This window comes from Leuciscus leuciscus (genome assembly GCF_965113295.1).
Source record: "Leuciscus leuciscus genome assembly, chromosome: 9".
Classification (NCBI taxonomy): Eukaryota; Metazoa; Chordata; class Actinopteri; order Cypriniformes; family Leuciscidae; genus Leuciscus; species Leuciscus leuciscus.
In genome coordinates this window covers 10417847-10444503 of record NC_138733.1, presented here as the reverse complement: position 1 = coordinate 10444503, position 26657 = coordinate 10417847, and the positions used below count along the sequence as shown (strand labels likewise).

At 39.0% G+C, this 26657-nt stretch overlaps 1 protein-coding gene, 3 long non-coding RNA genes and 1 pseudogene across 5 annotated transcripts in view; 2 read left to right on the top strand and 3 right to left on the bottom strand.

Annotated features, from left to right (window-relative positions):
- Positions 1 to 5546, top strand: part of LOC309506453 — a 191062-nt gene extending 185516 nt beyond the window's left edge. The window contains exon 3 of the long non-coding RNA XR_014208755.1: positions 2427 to 5546. This is a non-coding gene — a long non-coding RNA (uncharacterized lncRNA). The remainder of the gene's footprint in view (positions 1 to 2426) is intronic.
- Positions 1 to 26657, bottom strand: part of LOC309506215 (NACHT, LRR and PYD domains-containing protein 12-like) — a 239496-nt pseudogene that overhangs the window by 162192 nt on the left and 50647 nt on the right. The window lies entirely within an intron of this gene.
- Positions 1246 to 6421, bottom strand: LOC309506499. Its single transcript, XR_014208809.1, has 2 exons — positions 4507 to 6421; positions 1246 to 3062 (listed from the first exon to the last, which is right to left on the bottom strand). It is a non-coding gene; the product is annotated as an uncharacterized lncRNA (long non-coding RNA).
- On the bottom strand, positions 13467 to 21438 carry LOC309506406 (uncharacterized protein). The gene is made up of 4 exons (XM_082180331.1): positions 21247 to 21438; positions 19663 to 19765; positions 16122 to 16220; positions 13467 to 15724 (listed from the first exon to the last, which is right to left on the bottom strand). The coding sequence occupies exons 2-4, from the start codon at positions 19707 to 19709 to the stop codon at positions 15274 to 15276; spliced, it is 597 nt and encodes a 198-aa protein (XP_082036457.1). The 5' UTR covers positions 19710 to 19765; positions 21247 to 21438; the 3' UTR covers positions 13467 to 15273.
- On the top strand, positions 21499 to 25844 carry LOC309506506. The gene is made up of 2 exons (XR_014208816.1): positions 21499 to 21627; positions 23407 to 25844. It is a non-coding gene; the product is annotated as an uncharacterized lncRNA (long non-coding RNA).

Below are 26657 nucleotides of genomic sequence, written 5' to 3'. Positions count from 1 at the left end.
TATTTGTTATTTAGAGTATTACTTTTTGTTTCAGTTTGAATGAATGTCTTTTATTGACTTCAATATTTATTCATATTATATATTTATTTCATTTAGCATGTTTTCATGGTTCAATACAGTTTTATTATTTTTATAATAAAGTTCAGCACTGTTTTACTTGGAGTGTTATGTTTGTTTTTATCCAGTATCAATTTTAAAAACTATCGGTTGATTAATCGGTTATCGGCAAGTATGGCCCAACCTAGCTATCGTTATCGGTAAAATCCACTATCGGTCGACCTCTATCGTTATGTGTATAAAAGACACCTATCCACAGAATCTGTATCTTACATTACAACCTCTTCACCACCATGAGCAAGACCAAAGAGCTGTCAAAGGACATCAGGGACAAGATTGTAGACAAAATAACCATCTGGCCTCATGGGGTAACAATGATCATGAGAAAGGTTAGGGATCAGTCCATAACTACACAGTAGGAGCTTGTTAATGATCTCAAGGCAGTTGGGACCACATTCACCAAGCAAACCATTGGAAACACACTACGCCACAATGGATTGAAATACTGTGGCGCCCGCAAAGTCCCCCTGCTCAAGAAGGCTCATGTACAAGCCCACCTGAAGTTTGCCAATGAACATCTAAATGATTCTGAGAAGGCTTGGGAGAAAGTACTGTGGTCAGATGAGACCAAAATTGAGCTCTTTGGCATCAACTCAACTCGCCGTGTTTGGAGGAAGAGAAATGCTGACTATGACCCAAAGAACACCATCCCTACAGTCAGGCACGGAGGTGGAAACATTATGCTCTGGGGCTATTTCTCTGGTAAGGGTACAGGTATTGAGGGGCTGATGGACAGGCCCATGTACCATAAAATCTTGGAAAACTTCCTTCCCTCAGACAGAACACTGAAGATGGGTCGTGGATGGGACTTCCAGCATGACAATGACCCAAAAAATACGGCCAAGGCAACAAAGGAGTGACTCAAGAAGAATCACATTAAGGTCTTGGAGTGGGCTAGCCAGTCTCCAGACCTTAATCCAATAGAAAACCTGAGGAGAGAGCTGAGACTTCGAGTTGCAAAGCGTCAGCCAAGAAACCTTAAGGATTTAGAGAGAATCTGTAATGAGGAATTGACCAAAATCCCTCCTGAGATGTGTGCAAACCTGGTGACCAACTACAAGAAACATCTTACCTCTGTGCTTGCCAAAAAGTGTCACAGTTCTGCAAGAGATAGGACCCAGATGCAAATGAGTAGACAAGGGGTTTTTATTGACAAAACTGAAGACTTGAGACAACAGGGAGAGTGAAGCGTGAACCACAATTCAAAATGTAGGGCAGGGCAGTCGTCACGACGACAGGCAGGATGGGTGACCACTCAGATCGTCAGTAAGATGGCAATGATGTGAGTACAATAGAGGCAGCTCTGAAGGAAAGACCAGGCAGGAACACAAGGAACTTATAGCTTGATGTAGATCTCAGATGTAGCACCAGTCTTGCTGCCAGGCAGAGGCTCACAGAACCAGAGGCTTGCACCAGTCAGGCTGCCATGCAGTAGAGTCAGTGGCCAGGGAACTCCGGATACAGGGCAGGGAAACACAGAAGAACATACAAGACTCAAGACAAGACAGACAAGATATAGTAACAATAAAGAAAACCAAAATTAAACTGATAAGAAAGACTAGAGAAACAAAAAGTAAAGAAATCAATATAACTAAAGCAAACTAATGAAAAAAGCAACCAAAAAAAAAAAAAAAGACTAACATCATAGAAATAAAAAACTGGAATATAAATAAAAAGCAAGATTCCACTTAAAGGGATACTCCACTTTTTTTGGAAATAGGCTCATTTTACAACTCCCCCAGAGTTAAACAGTTGAGTTTTACCGTTTTCGAATCCATTCAGCCGATCTCCGGGTCTGGCGGTACCACTTTTAGCATAGCTTAGCATAGATCATTGAATCGGACAAGACCATTAGCATCTCTCTCAAAAAAATGACCAAAGAGATTCGATATTTTTCCTATTTAAAACTTGACTCTTCTGTAGTTACATCGTGCACTAAGACCGACGGAAAATGAAAAGTTGCGATTTTCTAGGCTGATATGGCTAGGAACTATACTCTCATTCCTGCGTAATAATCAAGAAACTTTGCTACCTTACCACTTGGAGGTGATTGGGCTCCCAGGCGAGACCCCAATCACCTCCAAGTGGTAACAAAACGAGCCAATGAAAATTGGCCAGTGAGATACAGTTGTGTTCAGAAATGTTCATAAACCTTGCATAATTTGCAAAATGTTAAATATACTTCTTTTCTATTTGCATTTGTATTTTTTTTTTTTTTTTTTTTTACTTTTAGTTTTGTGATAGTTGTTCATGAGTCCCTTGTTTGCCCTGAGCAGAACTGCCCACTGTTATTTAAAAAAGTACTCAAGGTCCTGCACATTCTTTGGTTTTCCAGAAAGAAAAAAAGAATATATATATATATATATATATATATACATATATATATATATATATATCAGGGTTTCCGTTGTCCGGTAATTGCCGGACATTGGCCGGAAATTTTTTTTAATGTCCGACAAAATTAAATCTCTCCGGTCAAATTGTCCGATTAAAATTGCCTAATAATCCCGCCCCCCTAACACAATTTGAATTTGAGAATAAGCCTAAAATGTATAAAGCAAAAATACACCGACCATTGGCTATATTATAAAGGAACAGGCTCTACCGTTTGAAAGTTATTAAACAACATCGCATGCTGCATTTCAAATAAAGCGCACGCCTAAAACGGCTGTAATATAGACCTAAACAACGAACGAATGAGTGAGACGTTTCAAATATGGCCAGGCCCAGGCAGACTAGCCGCCCGTAAAAGCTTTTTTCAGAGGCCAGACGCGACGGACGATGGTGAATCAGGAACGCCTGAAGCCTCAGATGTCCAGACAGCTCCACCACCACCCGAGAAAAAGCAGAATCGGATCAAAGCAGCGAAGTCGCCTTGCGGAGAACAAGGTTAGGCGGCTTACGCGCATTGCAAGTTGTGGAGAGACAGCCGCGTTTCCATTAGGCTACCCTTAAAATTGCGCAAATTGAAATTGCGAATTAAAAATACGCACAATGGAAACACGTCAATTTCGCAAAAACTCCCGTTTATCGCAAAAAAGTTAATATGCTCGCATGAGGAGTTTTTTCAGGCAATTCAAAAAAGGAATATTTCGCAAAACTGCAATGGAAACAGTTTTTGCGCATTTACAGTCACCTGACTTAGAAGACGCGGTGTGTTTGAGGTCCATGTATAGCTACGCAAATAATAATAATTTTATATAATTTTATTATATTATAACATTTAATAGGCTATATTTAGAAGACGCTTTTATGCAAAAAAGGAACAAAGCTGAGTGTGAAGTGCGCACTGCATGGCACGGAGGCGCGGGCGCGAACACTTGCAATAACAGTGGAAACAACTTAAAATACTCTATCACTTCTGGTCAGACAGAAAATAATAATACATTATTCTCAACTACTTTTATTTGTGTAAACTCACAATAACAAGAAAACGTTGTGCTTTTGTAAAATAAAATAAAACAATCAGACGCACTTTCATGATCTCCGTAAACTGGAGCGCGAGAACTGAAACAAAATATAGCCTATGTAGGCTATAAAGGAGTATTCTATTGCAACAATATAAAGCTTGAAATGTCCACTTTAAAACGAACAAATTTGAATCGAAAGCTAATACCTTCTGATTATGTAATCCGTAAGAAAGGTGCACATCTGCTTAACAGCGGAGATGGAGATGTGATTTTAGCCGACACTTAGAAAACAATAGTTTATTAATAATATTAATGGATCTTCTCATTCAGCACTGCGGGAAAAACATCAATTCCAGGTTCTAATTTGGCTTTAGAAAACTAGTAAAATTGACATGTTTTCCATATTAATTTGTGAATATTTTAAATGTTTAATAAAGGGGCAAAAAGTCATAAACAAAAATCAGAAAATTTGTCTGTATTTACTTTTTTGCGCAGCAGTTGGTGTAGCCAGTTCAAATTAAAATTTTGGTGTTCAACTTTGCGTTTTAAAAAGACAACAACCGTTCATTTTTCGTTTTTCAATTACGGGTTAAAAAAGGAAAAACGAATGGACACAAAAGTAGCCTACATGGATCGTTTGGACAGAATACGAGACAGAGTTCTTTATTAAATTCATAAAAGAAACAATAATTAGCTTATAGGAATACTGGATTCTAAATCTCAAATAAATGCCACAATCAAAACCTCGGAGCAGAAATTAAGGCGAAACACCCAGAAACTCCTTATGTGTCGTTCGCAGTGGGCTACAAGGGTCTTTCCCTGCCATTAATTCTTGGATAACACGCCACGTCTCCTTCCATTAATAATAATAATAATAATAATAATAATAATGTCTAATGCGGTGGCTGTGATATTATATAGGCCTAAACGTCTGTTGCCGTGATTTTTTTAAATGACTTATCGTGAGAGAAAAAAGGACGTTTTAGGTCGGCAGCTGCACAATTCAGCACTGCAAAACAGCGTAAAAAGTAGCCTAAAATGACGCAAGACAATGTTATAGGCCTAGTCATTTGTTTGTTCCAGTTCATTTGACAAGGAGTCATTTCACGGTGGCCAATTTAAATGTTACCAGCTAAATGAGACATACTGAGAGAGTATAATTAAGTTCGCTTGAGTAAAAACAATAGGCTACTATTCAGATGTGGGGAAGGGGGATTGGTTTGTTAAACTATGAATGTGAAACCATAGTAAAAACAATTGGCGTTGATTGACGCCAATCGGACGTTCATGTTTTTTTCCGTCTATTTGAAAGTTAGGCTAATAAACATGTTGCATTCTTTACAGCCTGATTATGTCATTTTTTAAATTCCATAGCCTGCCTCCAGTTTTCCTCAACTTGACTAATTAAGAGGCGATATTTGACCGGCAAATCATCAAAATGTCCGGAAAACGAAACCTCTGCCGGTCATTTTGACCGGCACCATTTTTTTCTAGCGGAAACTCTGATATATATATTAGGGGTTGAACGACTTCAGATTTTTTTAAATCGACTGTTATGACATCAAAGTCGAGTCGACGTTGACTAGTCCCTCACGTCATTCATAAAAACACAAGAGATGGGACTGCTTTGCAACATGCCCCAATTTGCAATTTATTAGCAGAAAATGATACAGATGCTGACAGACAGTTAATAATATGTTGCAACTTAACGGTAACAATGCAACAATAACTCCCGTTTTAGTGCAAACAAGTAATGTAAGTAAGCCTACTCACTGTCACAGTCCTGCTCATTCACAGTTTTTACTTTTCGATCATGGTTTGCATGTTTAGTGAAGTTTCTAATTGACCGTTCGCAAAGACCCTCCCCCTTTAGTTACTGTTGCTATGTCCGACACAGTGAAATATACATCGCGGAGCAGAGAGGACACTGACAACGTGCTGACAGACAGGACAGAGCAGGTTACTTTTAATATGTAAACAAAGTCTCAACTTTCATATTTGGTCATTTTATAAAGAAATGTAAACAAATACCGTTTTGTGGCTCTTTAATGTGTTGTGGCAGATCGCTGTAGAGCCTCTTAAAGCTGCTCGTGAACCAATCATCTCTTCCTTCTAGTTAATTTATAGCATCAAATAAACATGAATATACATAAGAAGGAATGTTGTTTTACTGTAACTGCAGAAAGACGTCAGTACACGGCGTTATTCAAGTTCAAATCCTCCAACGTTAATCTACTAACTCTCCTGACTGCTTTGTCTATGGAGCTTATAATATGACAAAATGATTTGAATTTGAATTGTGTAAATTTGAATTATTTGCAAGTGTAATCTAACTAAATTGAATTTTAGGTGGTAGTTTAAATAGTTCTGAATTTGATTTGTTTTAAACGAATATTGAACGTTTGAAATTTAACAAATTGAAATGTTTTTATGGCTGAATTTTATAGACATGTATTTTCAAACAGCTAGTTTTTTTGTTCTGAATTCGTATAGTGCAAATATTCAGTTTAAAAAAATACAGATTCAAGTTTTCAAGATGAAGAAATTCGGAACTTCAAATTCAGTTTTCTAAAATTCAAGTTCAAAAATTCAAGTTAAAAAATTCAGATCTTACAGAAAGTAGGTCACAGGTCATCCACAGGGAAGAGTAAAGGATCTCAGATAAGTCGAACAGAGCATTTTGGCTGCACTGCAGTAGTTTTCTGCCACAAACGCGGTGGTGGTTCACGAGAATCCGTGTATCTTTCGTTCAGTCGTTTTTTTATTTAATATTAAGAGTAGAAAAATGAGAAAACAGCTTGAGTATTAGATTTCTTCTAATATTCTAGTAATAATAGTCCGCTGCAGCAGTTGCACGGAGCTTACAAAACGCGTGTATTGCAACTATAGGCTACATTTAATTTTCTCATCAAACAATTAGACTAGCGAATGGCTCGGCACAACAGAAGAGCTTAGACAGGGCTTTCTCTCTGTGTAGACCAGCAGTTGGTCTGATTCTGAATTTGCCTATTTTCTCGACTGTATAGGCTAAGTCACGTTTTATCATGAAACACGCTCTGATTTATTCCAAAGTGACTCAGGCATATATAATGCATTTAATGTTAAATAATCTAAATGTTGACTTTCAAAAGTAGGCGCGCCAAGAAGACTATTCTCTGTATTTTGGTTCATTTTTGGTGAGCGCCAGAAAGATCTAAAGAGACCGAGACGCGCTAAAGCAGCGCATCATGTTGTTTTATTTATTTTTCAATGGCATGATATTTTGTAGTCATTTTGAATGTACACAAATAAAAATATACATTTTACTGTTTCGGATGATGTCATATTATCTGTATGACTATAAATAACAGAGTATTAAGTTATTTCCCAGCAGTGGAACAAATCCAAGTGATGGCGCTCGCGCATCGCGCTCTCACACAGCATAGGCCTAGTATCAGTTCTGGCGTTGCTTCATATCGCAGACTGTTCATTATCAAAATGAAACACAGTCAACCAAACATATAAAAAGTTATTCTGCATAATTTAATTGGTCTGTTGTACAATATGAAGGGCAAGCTGTGCCGCAGTCCTACTTGTTATTCCAAACATTTCCCTTGCTGTAAAGACGCTGATTTAGCCTATACGTGTATTTTGGGACTCGACTGAAGTATGACGCCTTTTTATTTGTATTATAATATAATATTAAAATACATAATCTTCTGAGTTTTATGATGTAGGCCTTGTGTGTTTTATTAAAATGTAGCCTATTATAATTTACATCTCAAAAGGATGCGCTTTGTGCATTCTCTGACATTATATTTATTTATTTAATTAATATTGAGTATCAATTGATGTTAAACAAAACGGTGTGTTATTTTCTCTGGCAACTAAACTTAAAAATAAAAAAATAAAAAAATAAAAAATTCCAAAGCAAAGCCATTGTGCGTTCTCTCCTCGCTCCGCAGCTTTTCCACACAGATTTTGAGAACTGGCCAGCTAAAAAAAATAGGCCAAAGAAGTAGACTAACGGCTAGTGTCCGGGAAATGCGAGGTACGTTCATATTTATAAATAAACATAACTGATTTTGTCTACACCTAAATACATTTCCTAATAATAACAGTGATTAAGCCCAAATGTGGGTGGGGGTAATGAACACAATATGTTTTTTTGCCCAAATGGTCTCCACTCTATGCATTTTGTAACAATACAGCAACATTTTTTAACTGACCGTATTTGCCAGAAAATAAGTCGCATGCACATGAGTGCAAGTCACACTGGATCATGTTGAGAGAGAAAGGCGTCATAATTATTTGTATTTTTTTTTATATTAGCCTATTCAGCAATAGTGTAAAAGACCTGTAAATAAAATACAGCATTTACATGATAAACACTATTAACATGTAGGCTATGTATTGCCTATTTTACTTTCCCTTATGACAAATGAATGCAAAAAACAACAAGAATGAAAAATAAGTATGTAGGCTAGGCTATAATAAAATAATATATTGGCTACAGACTATAAAAATAGCCTATATTGTGCCCTTTATAAACGCCAAGCCTAAACAAATTTATTTAAATCGAAACGGTCGCGCATCTCTCATTCAGTCAAAAGTTTTCATTGCAATGTAACATGTGGATGCTAACTATTAATATAAAGAAGGCTTCATACTTCAGTCGAGTCCCAAAATACACGTAGGCCTATAGGCTAAATCAGCGTCTTCACAGCAAGGGAAATGTTTGGAGTGGGACTGTGTGTGGCACAGCTTGCCCTTAATATTGTACAACAGACCAATTAAATTATGCAGAATAACTTTTTATATGTTTGGTTGACTGTGTTTCATTTTGATAATGAACAGTCTGCGATATGAAGCAACGCCAGAACTGATACTAGGCCTATGCTGTGTGAGAGCGCGATGCGCGAGCGCCATCACTTGGATTTGTTCCACTGCTGGGAAATAACTTAATACTCTGTTATTTATAGTCATACAGATAATATGACATCATCCGAAACAGTCAAATGTATATTTTTATTTGTGTACATTCAAAATGACTACAAAATATCATGCCATTGAAAAATAAATAAAACAACATGATGCGCTGCTTTAGCGCGTCTCGGTCTCTTTAGATCTTTCTGGCGCTCACCAAAAATGAACCAAAATACAGAGAATAGTCTTCTTGGCGCGCCTACTTTTGAAAGTCAACATTTAGATTATTTAACATTAAATGCATTATATATGCCTGAGTCACTTTGGAATAAATCAGAGCGTGTTTCATGATAAAACGTGACTTAGCCTATACAGTCGAGAAAATAGGCAAATTCAGAATCAGACCAACTGCTGGTCTACACAGAGAGAAAGCCCTGTCTAAGCTCTTCTGTTGTGCCGAGCCATTCGCTAGTCTAGTTGTTTGATGAGAAAATTAAATGTAGCCTATAGTTGCAATACACGCGTTTTGTAAGCTCCGTGCAACTGCTGCAGCGGACTATTATTACTAGAATATTAGAAGAAATCTAATACTCAAGCTGTTTTCTCATTTTTCTACTCTTAATATTAAATAAAAAAACGACTGAACGAAAGATACACGGATTCTCGTGAACCACCACCGCGTTTGCGGCAGAAAACTACTGCAGTCCAGCCAAAATGCTCTGTTCGACTTATCTGAGATCCTTTACTCTTCCCTGTGGATGACCTGTGACCTACTTTCTGTAAGATCTGAATTTTTGAACTTGAATTTTTTAACTTGAATTTTAGAAAACTGAATTTGAAGTTCCGAATTTCTTCATCTTGAAAACTTGAATCTGTATTGTTTTAAACTGAATATTTGCACTATACGAATTCAGAACAAAAAAACTAGCTGTTTGAAAATACATGTCTATAAAATTCAGCCATAAAAACATTTCAATTTGTTAAATTTCAAACGTTCAATATTCATTTAAAACAAATCAAATTCAGAACTATTTAAACTACCACCTAAAATTCAATTTAGTTAGATTACACTTGCAAATAATTCAAATTTACACAATTCAAATTCAAATCATTTTGTCATATTATAAGCTCCATATTTGTCGGACAGAAATGGCGGATTCGGCGGATCATGATTGGTCAGATCGCCTGTCAATCAAACTCCCTGCGAAGGGTAAATTTACTGCTGTCGAGATGATTTGCATTCCTCACTTAACATTAGCGGATGCCTTTTCAGATGAGTGTGCATTGCACTTGTACTTTTGTTTTACTTCAGGACAGACTTACTTTCCAAGTGACATTTTTACAAGCTTCATCTTTAGTGAAGTATTTCCACACACTTGATGGTGACAATCATAGTGTCACATGATCAACGCGACTAGTCGACGTCAAGCTTAAAGCGTCACAGCATTGCATTAAGGTCGACTAATCGACTAGTCGGTACAACCCCTAATATATATATATATAATTAGTGGTGGGCATAGATTAATTTTTTTAATCTAGATTAATCTCACTGTAATCTTGGAATTTATGGATTTATTTATGGAATTTATTTTAATCTAGATTAAAATGGCTCATTTGAATTCTGCCAAAGGCATTCAGAATATGTGTGCTACCCAAATAATGACTAAAGGGCACGTGTTTCTTAAATACAAAGTGACATTTAAAGGTGCTCTAAGCGATCCCGGGAGTCGTAACTTCTTGTTGACATTCGAATTGTTGTCAAACAAAACGGAGGCTAGCTAGACCCTCCCTCCTCCTCATCCCGTCTCCTCCCTCCTCCCCTCCCTTCCGGCATTAAGGAAAGTCAAAATAGTCACTACAAACAAAGTTAAGTTTTACTGATACTTCATTCAATGTGTAATGTCGCCAAGTTAGATAAATGCATTTATATATTGCAGAACAGAATGCAGAAAAAGAGAAACATTATCTTAATCGTTTCGCCACCTGAGGTTATATAGCTCCCATAAAAGGACGCAATAATAGCAAGATAACGTTAGCTTCGCGTTTCCCAGTGAGCATAAACAACGGCGGCGGCGGCGTAAACAAATTTAGTCAAAGTTGTCAATAGCCTATAAATGAACATTCAAATTCATAACAAACCGTGGGTGAAAACAGTCATTCACTCAAATTGTCGCCCTACTGTGAATTTGCTTGATCATTTACAATAGAGATTGATCGCTAGCTGAAACATATATGTTGTATTCACCAAAGTTAACGCTGACTGCATAGTTCTAGCTAATTACATGCTTTTGTTGGTTTGGCGAACATGAACGTCAGTTTAGAAAGAAAAATGGATTTAACGTTACCTGCTCTGCAAAAACAGAGCAACTGAATGTCGGATTGGAAGCCCTTCTGCCGGCGGAGTTCTCGCCACCTTTCGAAGGTTTTTCCGATGTAAATTCGGGACTTCACGCGTGCCTTATCCTTGTCCCTCTTCTATGCAATTTGTTCATCGAAACGTTGTCTCTTTGGTCGTGTGTCGGCCATAATTCAAACTTCCCTCTTCATGCTTCTCTCTCCTCCACACACCCCCTTCATGTGTACGCGCACTAACCCCCCAAACCCCACCCTCCAATGCTTCTTGTCTGTGATTGGCTGGAGCACTGTTTGTTGTGTTTCGTGGTGCGGGTGAGCCCAGTTTGTTTTTGTTGCAGTTTGTGGAGCCTGTGGTGTCTAGAGAGACCGCGTTTTTTTACAGTGTGTTCAGGGGACAGGCAGCTAGCGGATAGTGAGGAGATGTTTGCTGTATGTGACAAAAAATGTTTGGGCCTAAAAAACGCGTTGCATCACTTAGAGCACCTTTAAAAGAACTTGTGAAGAAATGCCAGAGTTTTTTTTTTTTTTTTATTAAAACTAAAATAATAAAGTATGAATTTTTTTTTTTTTTTATAAACTTTGAGCAATGATGGAGCTATAATAGACTCTTCTTATGAGCATATAAAACAAAACAGCTCCTTGGAAAAAATGAAATGTAGCCTAATATTGTAGTAGCCTAGTTATAAACAAAGGTCTATTTTTAGTTCAGATTAACATTTGAGGGCAGCAATTTTATTCATAATGTCAAAATAAAACCAACGTAATGTTACTTGAAGGCATTATAGCCTACTATTCTTGCCAAGCTTCCATGGTTGCAGTTAGTGTTACTACAGTAAATCCATGGTAAATGTTGCAGATCTGTGGACACTGGATAGTTCATTCATGGCACAATGTTTCTTCCTGGCTTCCACGCACTGTTTGATCCGTTAATAACAGAGAAATGTGAATGTTTCTAACTAGATCTCGCAGCAATGTTATTACTTAAGTAGCGAATTCAAATGATTTATTTACTGGATCTCTTAGCGCTGTGTAGTAAGTGTCGCTTGATCAAGATCACCTTGCGCTGCTTTAGTCCAAACTGATAAACGATCCGTCAACCACACAATAACGAGTAGCTCAGTTTCGTTCCGCTTACATTACGTTTGCCATTTGATGTCGGACAATGTTGTGGTCGCGCTAGCGTCTCTTACATTATGTGCACGCTTGCCATGCGCGACCCGCCTACATTTGAAATAACTAAATTTTGGTCGGCAGGAAAAATCATGGTCCAACGAACCGTTCGGTTTGAAAATGCGTACCGAACACCGAACCGAATTCGGCTAGGTATACATCCGCGCTAAAATATCAAGGTGAAAGTCATCATAGCTTGCGTAGTATAGACCCAACTCCCAACCCAACTTTGAGAATAGATTAACGGCGATATTTTTTTTTATCGCCCGATAAGAGTCTCACGTTAACGCAGCACGTTAACGCCGATAATGGCCCACCACTAATATATATATATATATATATTAGGGCTGGGGGAATTAACGCGTTAATCTTTGCGATTAATTTGAAATGTTTAACGCGTAAAAAAAAAATAACGCAATTGACGCAGCACTTTTTTTTTTTTGCCTCGTTTTAATGATTTCCTGTTGCGTCTGCTATTAAAAAGGCCGAAATATGCCGTCCCGCCCCTCCATGTTCGGTGGTCAGGTTTCATTCTCGGGCAGCTTTCATGAGCGGGTCTTTTCCGCTCGGTATGTGCGTCGCGCTCTGTGCTCCGCGCGCACGCGCGCGTGAGTGTGTGTGTGTGTGTGTGTCGGTCGGTCGGCGCGCTCTGTGCTCCGCGTGCGTGTGTGTGTGTGTGTGTGTGTGTGTGTGTGTGTGTGTGTGTGTGTGTCGGCTCGCTCTGTCGTTAATGGCCCAGCAGCGGCGAGCTCTCCGTTCCGTGTGTGTGTGTGTGTGTGTGTGTGTCGGCGGCTCTGTCGTTAACGGCCCAAAGGCTTCAATCATGTACTAAGCACTGGGAAAGTAAAGTCCACTCAAGTAACGTGAAATTTCTCTGTTGACTTCTGTTTGCTGAGCTGGTATAGCCATGCTGGGCAACAATGGTAAAATGACCTGCTCTGATCACATGCTCTGGTAATAATAGCTTTGTAGGACTATATTTTGTTTTAATAATTAATAAAATAATAAAAATAATAATAATCTGTTAAATTGATTATGTTGATTGATTATTGAAAAAGAATAATATATTGATATATTGATGTTTAATATTTTAATATAGGGCTATTTTCTGTTCCCTTTTTTTCCTGTGTTGTTTAATTAGGTGATTCTAAGTTTAAATATTGATGATTACAAGCTTGGGGGAAGCGCAATTAATTGCAATTAATTACAGAAATTGTGCAATTAATTAGTAAATTTTTTTTTATCGATTCCCAGCCCTAATATATATATATATATATATATATATATATTCTTCTACATATTTTAGTTCCCTTTCAGTTTGGTCTCTGACTCACGTCGAACGTACCGTACTGATTGGGATCGCTTTAAAGCCCGGGACACACCAAACCGACGCCAAAGAACTAGCGCTGAAGAAAGCTGATTGTTTTGTCGCCTCCCGTCGCCTGTGTCGGGGGAAAAAAGCTGCACTTGAACATACCGAGAGAACTACAGCTGACTGTCAGCTAGAATGTAAATGGTTCTGCGTGTAAATGAGACAACTGTCTATTTCTGAAGATATATTCATCTATATTCGTCATTCAAAAAGGGAAACCGATGCTGCAGGTTGCAAATACACAAACCATAAACAAAGCAGTGCGTGCTTACCGTTTTGAATATCAAACCTGCTAAACACTTTCTTTATTCCACTCCGCTCATGTTAATATTGAAATAGCCTATTCAACAAGGAACACTCAGGTAAGATGACGTAACATTAGAAAAGCCTTCTATCTGTACCGTTTTGACTTCTTTGCTCGCTGTTTTGCTATTATTCTCGTGCACTGACTCGTTCACTAAGCTGAACAGCCAATCAGAGTTATCTCTCTCCCCGACGGCCCAATGTCGAATTGGCCAAAAAAAAAGCAGACGAGGACCAATTTCAGCTGACTGTGCGCAACTGTGCGGGACACACTGAGAAAACTTAGTTGGCCGACACACAAAAACTGCCCGACGTCTGACCGTCGGCTTGGTGTGTCCTGGGCTTAAGAGACCAATCTACTTCGAGTGTAACAAAACGAGCCAATGCACATTGCCATGCGATAATTGCATCAGCTGCTCTGCCTCGCAGCGAGAGCATAAGAGCAGAGGTGCGTTGCATATTTGCTTTTCGCTTCGGAGCCGAGTGGTTGTACTGTTCCTGCTCTGAAATCTTATTTGAGAGTTGTTTTAACTTAAAAATGAAAAAAATGAGTCTGCTTCTTTGGGAGAATGCCTCTTCAAAGTTGGTGTTGGATTACAGCGAAAGACAGTGCTGGCTGCGATCTCAAAGAGAGCAAAACAGCTGTTTTCACAGCTCAAACGTTGCGCCTTCAATGAGAATGTGAGTGCTCACATCAGGATTGTACTATCATCCTGTTTGTGTAGCAGCGACCATAACCCTGTACGCTCGGCACCAGAGAGAGCAGTTTCCTGAAAGAGCATACACAGTTTGGCACTGCGTCTTTTTCAAGATGTCATTCAAACCGTGTGTTTCTGGATGCGGTCGTTTCCTATCCTCATTTGACGGCACGTCGTTTGGCTCTCTAGATGCGCGGTCTAGACTCAAAGAGGTGGAGTCCCCTCATCTATACCCCGATCAAGTTCCTCTTCTGGTGCACCAGAAAAGGGCTACTTCGCCGAATAGACAGGGTGACCTGAGGATTACAGTGAGGGATTCCCCACCCGGTAACCAATCCCTGTGGGCCCCTCACTCATCTATCACATCGCAAACATGCTGAGACTGTGTTCGTGGGTTGTTCATGTTCTCTTATGAGTGCATGACCACGTCGGCACGTTGTTCGTCTTGACTTTCTCATAAGGGCTTGAGCGTTTCTTCCTGGATGTGTGTGGAAAACTTTGTCAGTATGGAAGCATATTGGCGCCAATATGGCAAGCCATACATGCCTAAATCTGCAGAAAAAAGTTTTTCCTCTCACTATCCTCAATGATGGGGCGGCTGTGCTACTGCAGACCGCCTCTTCCCTGCATGTGATGGCCACCCTGCAAGTACAGTGGAAGGCCAAAACACTTATAATACACAAGGGTAGTTCTGAGTCGGGTTGAGCTGCACATGGTGACTAACCATGATTAAAGTCACAGCGCTGTTCATCCTGGTGGTCCAGACGGTTCGGTTTGAGGACCCGGTTACGCGTTCCTAGGGGAACCATTAGTGCAAAATCATAATAAGACCACTTTATCTCAAGCCTTTTCAAAAGGCCTTTACACTCCCAGCTGTTCATGAGTGTAGCTTCATCACAATGTGCTGTGAATCAGTGAATGTTTGGAGCTTTTCCTTAGTGTTTTAACAATATTGATACCATATGTATGCTGAAATATTGTACCTGAATGCAGATATACGTAGTAATTTATCCATGATCAGTGAGTCGGATGATTTCTTTTTAGCACTTAAAAGTGCTGGATCCATAGACCAGCCACGCTTCATAGACACACAGCTGGGATCTGGTGAGTTGGATGATTTCTTTTTAGCACTTAAAAGTGGTGGTGGATCCATAGACCAGTCACTTTTCATAGACACACGGCTGGGCTCTGGTGAGTCTGATGATTTATTTTTAGTACTTAAAAGTGGTGGAGGATCCATAGACCAGACACTCTTCATAGACACCAAGCTGGGCTCTGGTGAGTTGGATGATTTCTTTTTAGTACTTAAAAGTGGTGGTGGATCCATAGACCAGCCACTCTCCATAGACACACAGCTGGGCTCTGGTGAGTCTGATTTTTTCTGCCAGACTGAACTGTAAGAGTGTAACATTTAGACTGTAACATTCGGTGCACCTCTAAAATCACATTCAATTAAAATAAATACATTATATACAACAGACATCATTAAACTGACCTCTAATAAGAACCACTTCAATCTTAAACACTTAATTATTTACTTAGGGCACAAATATATAGGCACACAAAAATGTCACTAAATCACATACTTACTGTATAGCACATTAGCAAAACGAAATTAATAAACTTACACTTCCACTTTCAAGAGACAACATTTAAACATTTATTTTTGTGAAGATATGCTTTCTAATCTATATATCGGGATAGCATACTAATATAAATGAAAAGAATTTCCAGTTGTATGTAAAAAACATATTGCACATTACAAAAGTTCTGCTATTAGTATATCTGTACCTGTGGCGGTTTCTGTGACGAAAAGACCGCGGCAGAGACATTGCTCTCATCATAGACAAGACCTCAGCTATTTCTGAATCTGATGAACTTGATGTTCGTCTGTGATTAGAATAAAGGAAAAAGAGTGAGGTCATTATACTGGACACCAGTTCACATGATCTCCACCATAAGTCTTAACTGTTCCCATTCAGTCAGTCATGTTCAACGTTACGTCAATACTGACGTATTGGGGTCTCGCCTGGGAGCCCAATCACCTCCAAGTGGTAACAAAACGAGCCAATGAAAATTGGCCAGTGAGATTTGCATGCCGAGTCACACCTACCCGGACATACGGTATAAATAAGACCGGCATTACTCACTTCATTCATATTTTGCTTCGGAGCTGAGCGGTTGGAAGAAGACAATCTCTCATATTCCAGTCACTTCTTCTGTGGAGCAGATTTCTCAAATAAGAGAGCAAAAAGCAATTTTCATTGCTTTTAGGTGCGATTTCCGATCTTTTTTCACGAGCTCGTCGTGGGTTCTCCTCTGCCGGTGTAAAGGTGCATTTCAGCGGCATTCATGTTCCCTAAAAGAGCAACACGAGCGATCAGCATCTTTTTCAAGATGTCTTTTCGACCGTGTGTTTCTGGATGTGGTCGTTCCCTGACCTCATCTGACAGCAATGACCGGTGTCTCACATACCGGTCAGACAGCATGCTGAGAGAGAGTTTGTGGATGGTAACGGCATTGTAGCTTGTGCTGAATCAGATCCAGAGCTGACAGCCATGCTTTCCCGGGCCGCCGCGGGCATTGGGCTTGAGTGGAACCCTCCACTGTGTCCCGAGCGCTCGTGGTTGGATAATTGGTTCCTGGGTGCAGTGCACGGTTCATAGCCGCGCATCGCTCCAGTGCCTTTCTTCCCGGAGGTGCATGAGGAGGTTCAGAAGACGTGGAAGGCACCTTTTACTGCCCGAAGCAATTCTTCTTTCTCCACCCCTCTCACCACCCTTGATGACGGAGCTGCCAAGGGTGACGTGGATGTTCCACAGGTAGAGCATGCAATTGTGGTGCACTTGTGCCTGCAAAGTGCCGCCACCTGATGGAATTGTCCGCACCTCCCGTCCAAGGTGGGTAAGACGATGGCAGCTCTGGCTCCTAAGGCTTACCCAGCAGCTGGATAGGCCGCCTCTGCCCTGCATGCCATGGCCATCCTGCCGGTCCATCAGGCAAAAGCTCTCAAAGAGCTGTACGAGGGTAGTTCTGAGCCGGGGTTGTTGCAGGAACTGCGCACGGCGACTGACCTTTCCCTCCGGGCAACGAAAGTCATGGCGCGGGCCCTCAGCCAGACGATGTCCACTCTGGTGGTCAAGGAGCATCATCTCTGGTTGGACCTGGCTGAGATGAAGGACGCAGACAAAGTTTGCTTTCTCGACGCCCCCATCTCCCAGGCCTCTTCGGCGACACTGTCAAGGACTTTTCCCAGCAGTTCTCGGCAGTCCAAAAGCAGACTGAGGCCATAAAACATATCTTGCCCCGGCGTGACACTGCCACCAAGCCACCGTGAGCTGCCCCAGTGCTGGTGCCACTCATACGGAGCCTGACTAGCACTTCCCAGCCCGTCCCATTGGCTCAATTTCAAAGTCTCGATTCTGCCTTGACACAGACCGTTTCTACGCTTTGCGTTCGAAGGTCGAGCATATCAGTACAAAGTCCTACCCTTTGGGCTGTCCCTGTCTCCCTGCGTCTTTACCAAGGTCGCAGAAGCTGCCCTTGCTCCGCTCAGGGAGGTGGGCATTCACATCCTCAACTATCATCCTGGGTCATCCTGGCTCCGTCCCGAGATTAGTTATGCGAACACAGGGATGTGGTGCTCAGGCACTTAACCCATTTGGGTCTTCGGGTCAACTGGGAGAAGAGCAAGCTCTCCCCTATGCAGAGCATCTCTTATCTCAGTGTAGAGTCGCACTCCGTCATTATGACAGCACATCTCACCAACGACCGTACGCAGTTGGTGCTTAACTGCCTGAATATGTTCAGGCGGAAGATAGCGGTTCCACTGAAGCAATTTCAGAGGCTCATGGAGCATATGGCATCGGCAGCCGTGGTCATGCCGCTCGGATTGATGCATATGAGACCGATTCAGCACTGGCTAAACAGCCGACTCCCGAGATGGGCATGGCGCACTCCGTGTGGCCATCACACCGAGCTGTCGCCAAACATTCAGCCCGTCGTCGGACCTTGCATTTCTATGGGCCGGAGAGTCTCTAGAACTAGTATCCAGGCATGTTGTTGTCACGACAGATGCCTCCACCACCAGCTGGGGTGACGTTTGCTACGGGCATGCTGCCTCGGGCTCCTGGACAGGACCTCGACTGCAGTGGCATATCAATTGCCTCAAGTTGCTAGCAGTACTCCTTGCCCTACGCCGGTTTCGACTTTTGCTGCACGGCAAGCATGTACTGGTCCGGGCGGACAACACACCGACCGTAGCATAAATCAACCGTGAAGGTGGTCTTCGCCCCCGTCGCATGTCGCAACTCACCCGCCAACTCCTCCTCAGGAGTCAGCAGCGGCTCAGGTCTGCTCTCTCAGGGACGGGGCACCATATGGCACCTCAGAGTGTCCTGTCCCTGTCCCTTCCATCCCGTCTGGTATGGAGCTCTACCCTCGGGCTTGCATGGGGCGCTGGGTAGGTTACGACTTTGTGAGAGCAGTTTGCTGTGGCACACGGCTGCTTTCCAGTATCTACGTCTCCAACACTTGTAACACAGTTCAGTGGCTGTGGCGCTTTCCATATGGCCCCAATACGTCAGTATCGACGTAAAGACAAACGTGACTGACTGACTGAATGGGAACATCTATAGGAAATTAATGTAAATGGACATCACTTCCCCCTGCCACAGCCACCACTGAATGGCCGGGCTCTTGTCTCGGCTCCTCAACAAAGCATGAATGAAGTAAGTAATGCCGGTCCTATGTATTCATACCAGTATGTCCGGGTAGGTGTGACTCGGCATGCAAATCTCACTGGCCAATGTTCATTGGCTCGTTTTGTAACCACTTGGAGGTGATTGGGCTCCCATGTAAGACCCCAATACATCAATATCGAAGTAACGTCTCTGTTTCCTGCTTCAGGGAACACATGTACCAAGATGTGCCAAGGTTTGTTCATTTTAGATTTAAAACATTCAGACATATGAACATATACATTTACTGTACACATACAGTATATCTTTCTCCATTATATAAATGTGGAATAATGGCAAAGGACCACTTGCTACCCATTATGTCTACATTAACATCTTTTTCAATAATTCCATGTTCCAGAGTAAATTATTCTGTAAATAGCATACAGTTACCACATAACATTATAACATTTTACAAGTTTTTGTCCCGGAAACACTCAAGCAATTTTTATGCAGTTACTAGGAGAAAAATAATACTATACAACCATGCAATTATACTATAATATAAAACTGACATATCTTTATACCTGACTTCACTGTGGAATTCTACTGGTGTATCAATATGTATTATTTCAAGTCTTTAATAAGAGTACCTGATTTCTGCATGAATATCATCACTGGATTTTTGAGTGTCATCCATATTGGAGCTCGATAGGCGGATCTCTTCCACTTTCACCAAAACACTGACTCACAAAACTACACCAACACAGAGTCACAATATTAATAATTAGTGTTATTTTAAACAATAGGCTTGAAAGTGTTATGTAAATGTGTAAAATTAACAGAGAATATGGTCATCGAAAGCATTTTGTATCAAAGCAATGACAAACTGATCCACAGTTTAGAGCTCAGACTCTGCGGTTGTACTGACAGTCTGAAGAGTTTTGAAAATATGTACTAGTATTGAGAAATACATAACTAATTGTTAAAAAACATGTGGTTGCTGACTGGACTGTACTGCATACAGAAGGGGTTTTCAAAACAATAACTAATTAGTTGTCACTGTGCTACAACAATTATTTTCAATTGTTGCTTAATTAAGATTAATTTAATTTTAAAGATTAATTTAAATAATTATATGAATTTACTCTTGGGGAGCAACTTACCGAGCAGAAAAAATAACAGTAGCCTATACGAATGAAAAAATAAGTGGTTTAGTGATTACAAATTCAGCGTTTCACAGTAGACAAAGAAATATTGATATCAAATATTGGAATTCATTTTAAAATGTATTCAAATAAAAAACTGTTAGTTATCAAATATATGCAGTCTTGCCATTTGAAAATGTAATATAGCCACCAGTAGCTACATAAATTGTGATATAATATAACCCCAATACAATAACCGAACAGACTAAACCTAGTTTTAATTATCTTAAATTTCCATAAAAATAAATAAATAAATAAATAAATAAATAAATAAATAAACGTCTAATTTACACTCATATACCAACAGGAAGTCGTCTCTTTTGGTTTAAGTGTGTGTGTGTGTGTGTGTGTGTGTGTGTGTGTGTGTGTGTGTGTGTGTGTGTGTGTGTGTGTGTGTGTGTGTGTGTGTGTGTGTGTGTGTGTTTGTTGTTGTTTTTTTAATCAGACTTAATAATAAAATTAACATTTTCAACATGATGACAATACATTAAAGATGCTTAATTGAAAACGGATATTGGATATCTCTAACGGTGTTGCCATGGCGAGGAATTAAAATAATGTAAAAAAAGGAAACAAGTCTTATTTAAACAGGCAATTATACACCATTCATTTTAAACTGGGTAAATGTAAAAGAACCATATCAAAGTCGTCTCATTTTTTACTGCAGCAGATTGTGCCACCATGAGACCGTGAACCACAACAGCCACACCAATGAGATCATTTAAATTTAGATGACTCTCATGTTATATGATGTCATAGGTCCCTTTGAAATGAGTGGATTGTTATCTTTTGCTGTTCAAATTGTTTTAAGCCCAGTATTTATCTTAAGGTCTTTTTATATTATTATTAATCTAATTATTAAAATAATCATATCAAATCATGTAAGTGCCCTACAAATGAACTGGTGATAGAACCATTTGTAGCCTGACAATACATTCTCTCGAGATTTTACAAATGGTGTTCATATAGGCAACCAGATATAAATATAACCTTAGCTTTTTGTATTAAATAATGACATTTGTTACTCACCTTTTCTGATATTACAATGTGACGCAGTTAGCCTACTTTGATGGTGAAACATTTCAAGGCTACTTTCACTTTGCTGGCTTGTAGGCTATAGAGATGTAAACATGGAAGAAACCATTTCAGCGTCCGTCGTTTTTTTTTTAGACAACATGTAGCCTATAGGTAGTTTTGTATATTAAAGCGTCGCATTCATATGCTCGGTGGGGGTTGTCGATGAATCCACATTCGACCGTCCAGAGTCCAGACACGTCCGCCATCTTGGAGCGGTCAGCGTGTCGACACTCACAGTAAGAATCAATGATGACACAACATTGCGCAGCTTCTGGTTGAAAAAAAACACCGAGATTGAATTCCCCGAGAAATGCCTTTTACTGCATTTTACTGGTCAGAATGTGTTGGTTTGTGTTTTTGTATAAACTCAATATTTAGACTAGCCTAGAAGGTAAATCATCTGCTGAAGTCTATTGCAGATATGTTTAATGAATGAGTTGCTGCATTATGACAAAATGAACTATTCTAAAGATATTTAAGTATGCCCCAAATACTTAAGGGTATTTGCCCCAAATTATGTGAATTTGTTTTGGGGATTTTGGGAAAAGAAATTTGTATTTTCTGATTCAAATCCATATTTAAAGAATGTGATAAGGTGGGGTAGATTTATAGATGATATTATCTTGATATGGACAGGTTCAGAGGCAGATCTGTTCGCTTTTCATTCATACTTAAAATAATACCTATGCAAATTTGAAGTTGAGTCTTGATTTTTCACACACTCATTTTTTGGACTTGAAAATCTTTTTAAAAAAGTAATGGTGTGTTACATACAACTATTTTTAGGAAAGAAACAGGCAGAAATACCATATTAAGAGCAGACAGCTTTCACCCTTTATGGATGACCGAAAATATTCCTTTTGGACAGTTTCAGAGGTTGAAAAGAATATGCGACAAGGAAGAAGATTTTGACATCAGGGCCGAAGATATGACTCAAAGATTTCAGGAACGAGGGTACAAAAATAGTGTGATTAACAAAGCATACAATAAAGTAAGAAACATTAATAGAGATGAGTTATTATTGCAAAAATATAAATCACAAGAATCAGATAATTCGGTTTATTTTGTGACACAGTATAGCACAGAGGCAAATAGAATTAAGACAATTATAAAAAAGTAATTGGGAAATTGTGATGAGTGACCCTCATCTCAGGAAAGTCATGCCTGAATCTCTTTCCATTGCATTCTGGAAAGCACCTTACAATTAAAGATAAATTAGTGAGAAATCATCTTCCCTCTAAGAAATCAAATACCTGGTTACGTTCCAGTGCAGGAAATTGCAACTGCAATCACTGTAACAATATGGTTAAGACTAATATGTTTAAAGATGTAACCTCAGGCCTTGATTTGATCATTTATTAATTGTAATACCTCATTTGTAGTAGGCCTATATAGGTTGGAGTGTCCATGTGGCTGCTTTTATATAGGCATGACTACAAGGAAATTAAAGATCAGATTATCAGAACATAAAAATGCCATTCAAGTCTGCAACCCTCTATACCCTATGGCCCTACATTATAGAGATAAAAATCATGGTAGCCCGAGTACATTGAAGATAATCGGCATAGAACATGTCCCTAAGTCAATAAGAGGAGGAGATAGGGTTAACAGGCTTTTAGAGAGTCCTTCTGGATTGATACACTGAAAGCAACTACAATTCCAGGCTAAAACGGAGAATTAGATTCTGTACCTTTTTTGTAATAAGGTTAAGGAACTAAAAAATATTAACGTTACTTTGAATTAGGTATATTATTGATTTGTGGTTTTTGAAGTGTATTATAATTACATTTTTGAAATAAAATACTTTTTTTTCTCTCTTAGAAATATGTTATACTATGTATTATTGAATGTATACAAAATTTGATTTGTGTATTTTGACTTGTGTATTTTGATTTGGATGCTTTATTTCATTGAATATATACAATATTGATTTGTGTATTTTGAATTGTATACTTTATTACTATTTATGATTTTGTTGAATTGTATATCAACATCCATTTTTTATTTTTATAAAAGAAATTCTCTCCAACATTATTATTATATTGTGTTTGATTTAACTTTATATTGTGTGAGACGTTCTCTATACCTATTCTTTGAACTTTCTCTCTTCAGGTTGCCTAATGCTGCTCAAAATGAACTTGAGATTGTGTCTGTTACTCACACCCTGACGAAGGCTTGTAAGCCACAACGCGTACAGTAGGTGCGTACTTGTCACAGGTTTTTAAATGATAAAGCCATGATGAAATAAGGCTTTTAAAACTTTTTTCAATACTATTCAAGTGTCTTGGAATATCTTTATTATTTTAATTGAATCATCCCTTACATCCAAAGAGCACCGAGATAAGGAGTTCACACCCCGTGCAGCACTTTTCTTGCATTTTTTGCTTTGATATTTAAGAATGTTTGTTTGTTTTATTGTCTTGCACTACAGCACTAGACTGGATGTTCTCATTATAACCAACAGAGGGCGTTAATGATTTTTCAAAGAATTTAATCATTTGGTGGGAACTCTAAATATTAATATTAAATGTACCAGGATATGAAATAAGATTTATCAGTAAGTAATAATTACACGTTAGTTTTACATGCTTTCCCAATTACATTTATTTTCCGATATGTTCTTACCAGAGCAACTTAAAGGAATGGTTGATCCCAAAATGAAACTTCTGTCAACATTTACTCGACCGAAAGAAAATATTTTGAAAAACATTGCTTTTAAAGAACCCCGCTCTCACCACACTGACTTTCAATGTTTGGACAAAAAAACTAAAACCTAACCCAAAAAAAAAAAAAAAAACAGATACCTATTTTGTATAAAAGATACCTTAAAAAAACAACACCTTATATCACATATACCTGTTAATGCACCACATTGAGTATGTCAGATGGCTTGAACTTTCTAATAAAACAACTGTGCTTGGACTTTTGTGCATTCTTACCGATGCCCTGTGATGATCCCAATTAAGTCAGAACCAGTCAATACAGTCCAGAAACCTACTTAACACTTACAGTTGCATTCATACATATAATAAAAGGACACCTATATGTCTATTGGACTATCAGCCGGCAGGTTTAAATAAACCGCTATTGATTCAAAGAGCTGATAAGGTAGCCTAATAATAAAAGTTTTCATCAAAATTGATAGTGTTTAATAACTATGCACACAGTAAAATGTGACCCTATAGTTTTAAGGTAAAATGGACAATTAAATAAATAAAATGCAATATATGCAGGATATAAAAAATATTGAAGTGAAAAATGATTAGCACCCCCTCTGAACTCTAACCAAAATGATTGGCATACCTGCAAGTCATGTGACCATTAACCGACATCAAAGAACCATGAATTCATTTTATTATTTGTTGCAATGTTGAGAAAACTTCTTAAAAGTGAAATGATTTCTGTAAATTCAGTGATCAAATGCTGAGTGGGTCTCAATGATAGGTTCATGACTAGTGGCTAATATAATCTAATCACAAGTACTTAAAGGGAAACTCAACGCCTGGTCAGAGCCTGACTCCACCCACTGGCAATATTTGAAAAATGCTGGAAAAGTGGGCAGAGCCCAGCGGAGATAGAGGGGAGGAACAGAGGGCGGGACTGAGCAGGGGGCGTGCACCTGAGACTTGTTTCAATAGGGCACGCTCTCTGTAGGCATGTTTACATTAGCAGATGATTTACCATGAGAACGACTGACATCTCTATCTTTTCAAACATTTTACATAAACAGAGAATTTTTGTTTTTTGTTTTGAAATATGTAATTTAATAGCAGAGACTTAAATGTTTATTAAGATATTGCTTATGCCTGTGTGACTAGTATTCGCTGAGTTTTGTTTAAGTTTAGAGACGTGCTCCAGAAAAAAAGTTCACGGAGACAGAGAGGCAGAACGCATACCTTGTTTATTTTCTTAATTTACAAAAGCACAATGTTTTGTTTCGACTGTAAGTGAACACATACAAAAGTAAACATTGAACAGTCCATTTTGTTGCCATGTGAAAAAATCCAGCAAAACGCGCCGGCACGTTTGCCGACCCCAGAGGCTTAACTTTAGCCTAATAGGAAAGAACATAAATTGTGACTAAAAATATATGCTCACTCACATCAGACGCCGCTGCAGTGATGGAGTCCCATGCAGGAGGAGCAGCGCTTGGCACTGTGCCGCTTTATGCGAGCAGTGCTTTTGCAACCAGCAACACTGCTACACCACCACTGTACAAAATACAGGTAATGCTAAAAATCGACGCTAACTTGAAGCTATCCTAACTGATGCAAAACTATGCCACTAACTATCTATGCTTCTAACAATACTACACTAACTGCTGCTTAACAAGCTAGGCTACACAAAATAATCTAAATAAATATATAAATGCTATGCTAACTAGATGCTAATATACGCAATCCTGACCGTTTTCAATACTCGCAATTCCAACTCCTGACTCGCTACAGTGGTTTTGACGGAACAAGATGGTTTTATACCAGTGGCTGCCAAGGGCGTGGTGAGCTCGTACCTGCTTACGTCACGCAGTACCGCAACATCCAATAGGAAAATTCAACTGCAGTAGAGGGCAGCACTCAGATGTTTTTACACCATATATTGTAGAATTAAAACACTTTATACCCAAATGTCAAAAAATGTACTAAAAACAATGAACAGCACTAATAAAGCCCCAGTCTTACAGATCATTAACTAAAATAAGTTGCTTTAGGGTTTAGTTACCCTTTAATTTTTTTTAATCTGAGAATACTCAAATTCACATTTGTCCCCATTTGTAACTATTTTCACGGCTTGACGAATTAGCATATTCATGGTTCCATTTATGTACTACAGGAAGCAAGGGTGTAGAGTTACATTCTGTCATCTGTCATTATCTGTCATTTTCATTATCAAAGATATTTTTTAAGGGATAACGGATAAGATTATTGACTACAGGGGACTTTAAATCACAAATCAGTGTGATTGCAGTGGCAACTTTTCAGTCTCTGCTCCTTTTTCACCATCAGCTGATCCCGAGAAAACTGAACTGACGTCTAAATAGTGAGAATCCTACAATAAAACACACAGACAGACACATATGAGTATGAGACATTACTGCTGTCACATCACATACTAGTAGAAAACAAACTCAAAATCTGTTTAAAAATACAATGTTGACATTCTTGTGGGCCAGTCTCAACAAAATAAGAAGGATTTAATTAATATGAATGCAATTTATAGTACATAAACTTCCACTCAGCTAAAGCATAATTTATTTACATATGAAGCCTGTGTATTGCTTTGCTCAAAAAAAGATATTGACATGTTATACTTAAGAGGGGCTGTACGTAAAAATGTTCATGTATTTTTTTTTTTTTTTTGCCAAT